Source organism: Phytophthora parasitica, assembly GCF_000247585.1.
Source record: "Phytophthora parasitica INRA-310 unplaced genomic scaffold supercont2.355, whole genome shotgun sequence".
Classification (NCBI taxonomy): Eukaryota; Oomycota; class Peronosporomycetes; order Peronosporales; family Peronosporaceae; genus Phytophthora; species Phytophthora nicotianae.
Genome location: NW_008649341.1, coordinates 1 through 1,259, shown reverse-complemented (window position 1 = coordinate 1,259; position 1,259 = coordinate 1). Strand labels below are relative to the sequence as shown.

Sequence of the window (1,259 nt, the reverse complement as noted above, 5' to 3'; positions counted from 1 at the left end):
CTATATGAGTTCGACCAAGGGGCGAAGGCTAAGGCTCGCTTTCGGGCGATGCAAGCCGGGGATGATCACCCCAGGCTATAACCACTCCGAATGGCGACTTAGAATGGGATGTAATCCTGGATTGTGACTCGACCTGGTGACTGATGGTGTGAGTACGTTTGGAACTTAGAGGTGTGGAGTGTGGAGACGCTTTTCAGGAGGAGAAGTGGATTGTGAACCGGAATTACGTGATGATTTTCGTGGACTAAGATGATTAGCGAATGATGAGCATTCAGACTAAGAAGGTGGATTTCGAGATGACTATGATGAGAGGAACCTGAAACTGAAGTGTGGATATGCAAATGAGTTGAGTGTATCAAGTGGACTAGCACTACGTTAGACATGCAATATCAAAGAAACCTCGGGCTTCCACTCGACTTGAGACTCCGGAATGTCTTCACGGGAAGTCGTCCGAGACGTTGTACTGCCCACGCTCAGTCTCGTCCAGAAGCCGGTCTTTCAGAACCTGCGAGAGATGCTGGGTCCGGGCTTCATCCGAGTCGCAGTAGTTCCACTGCGCGCGAGCCGGCTCAGCACGGTCCACGAGCTCCAGCTGGGATTGCAGCGTGATCCGGTTGCCCGAGTCATCCACGTGAGAGGGATCCATGATCACCCAGAAGCAGACCTTGGACGGGTATGTCCAGACCCCGGGCTCCTCCAACAGTGACTCCGGAAATCAATCTATGACCAGCTCATCGATGAGGCGCTTGTAGTGTTTCTTCGCGTAGTCGCAGTCCCGCTTGCGGTCCCGGTGGAGCTGGTTCGAAGATACATCCAGCCCGTGATTCACGAAGAACCAGTGGCCGACGTACCAGAAGGCTTTGCGGTTCTCACTCATGAACTTGACAAGCCTTGATAGACCATCCTGGATCTTGGCATTCAGATCTGCAGGCCGATGAAGCAGCAACTGCCGGACTCGATCCTCGAACATGGTATCCCAGGGTGCCGATTTCAAGAGCTCCGCGAAATCAGCCTGAAGCCAGCGTTTCCGGACCTGATCCGCCTCCTCCACGCGAGCGAGATTCGGAGTGTAGTCGGGGAATCCGGTAGTCTGCTCGACCGCGTTGGCCGTTTCAGGCGGGAACTTCATTAGCAGCCCATAGTGACGCCAAGAGACGACACCACGACCCGGAACTTCGACGACCTTGAGCTCCTCCGGAGTCAGCTTCGCGTACTTCTTCCGGGCGAGAGCAGACTGCTTGCGTTCTTGAGAAGGTCGG

The 1,259-nt window shown here is 54.6% G+C and overlaps 1 protein-coding gene across 1 annotated transcript; it reads right to left on the bottom strand.

Annotated features, from left to right (window-relative positions):
• Positions 1-436: 436 nt before the first annotated feature.
• PPTG_24905 (hypothetical protein) lies at positions 437-1,129 on the bottom strand (the record flags this gene model as incomplete). Its single annotated transcript, XM_008918890.1, has 2 exons — positions 437-664; positions 728-1,129. 2 exons carry the CDS (start codon positions 1,127-1,129, stop codon positions 437-439), a joined length of 630 nt encoding a protein of 209 aa, XP_008917138.1.
• Positions 1,130-1,259: the final 130 nt, after the last annotated feature.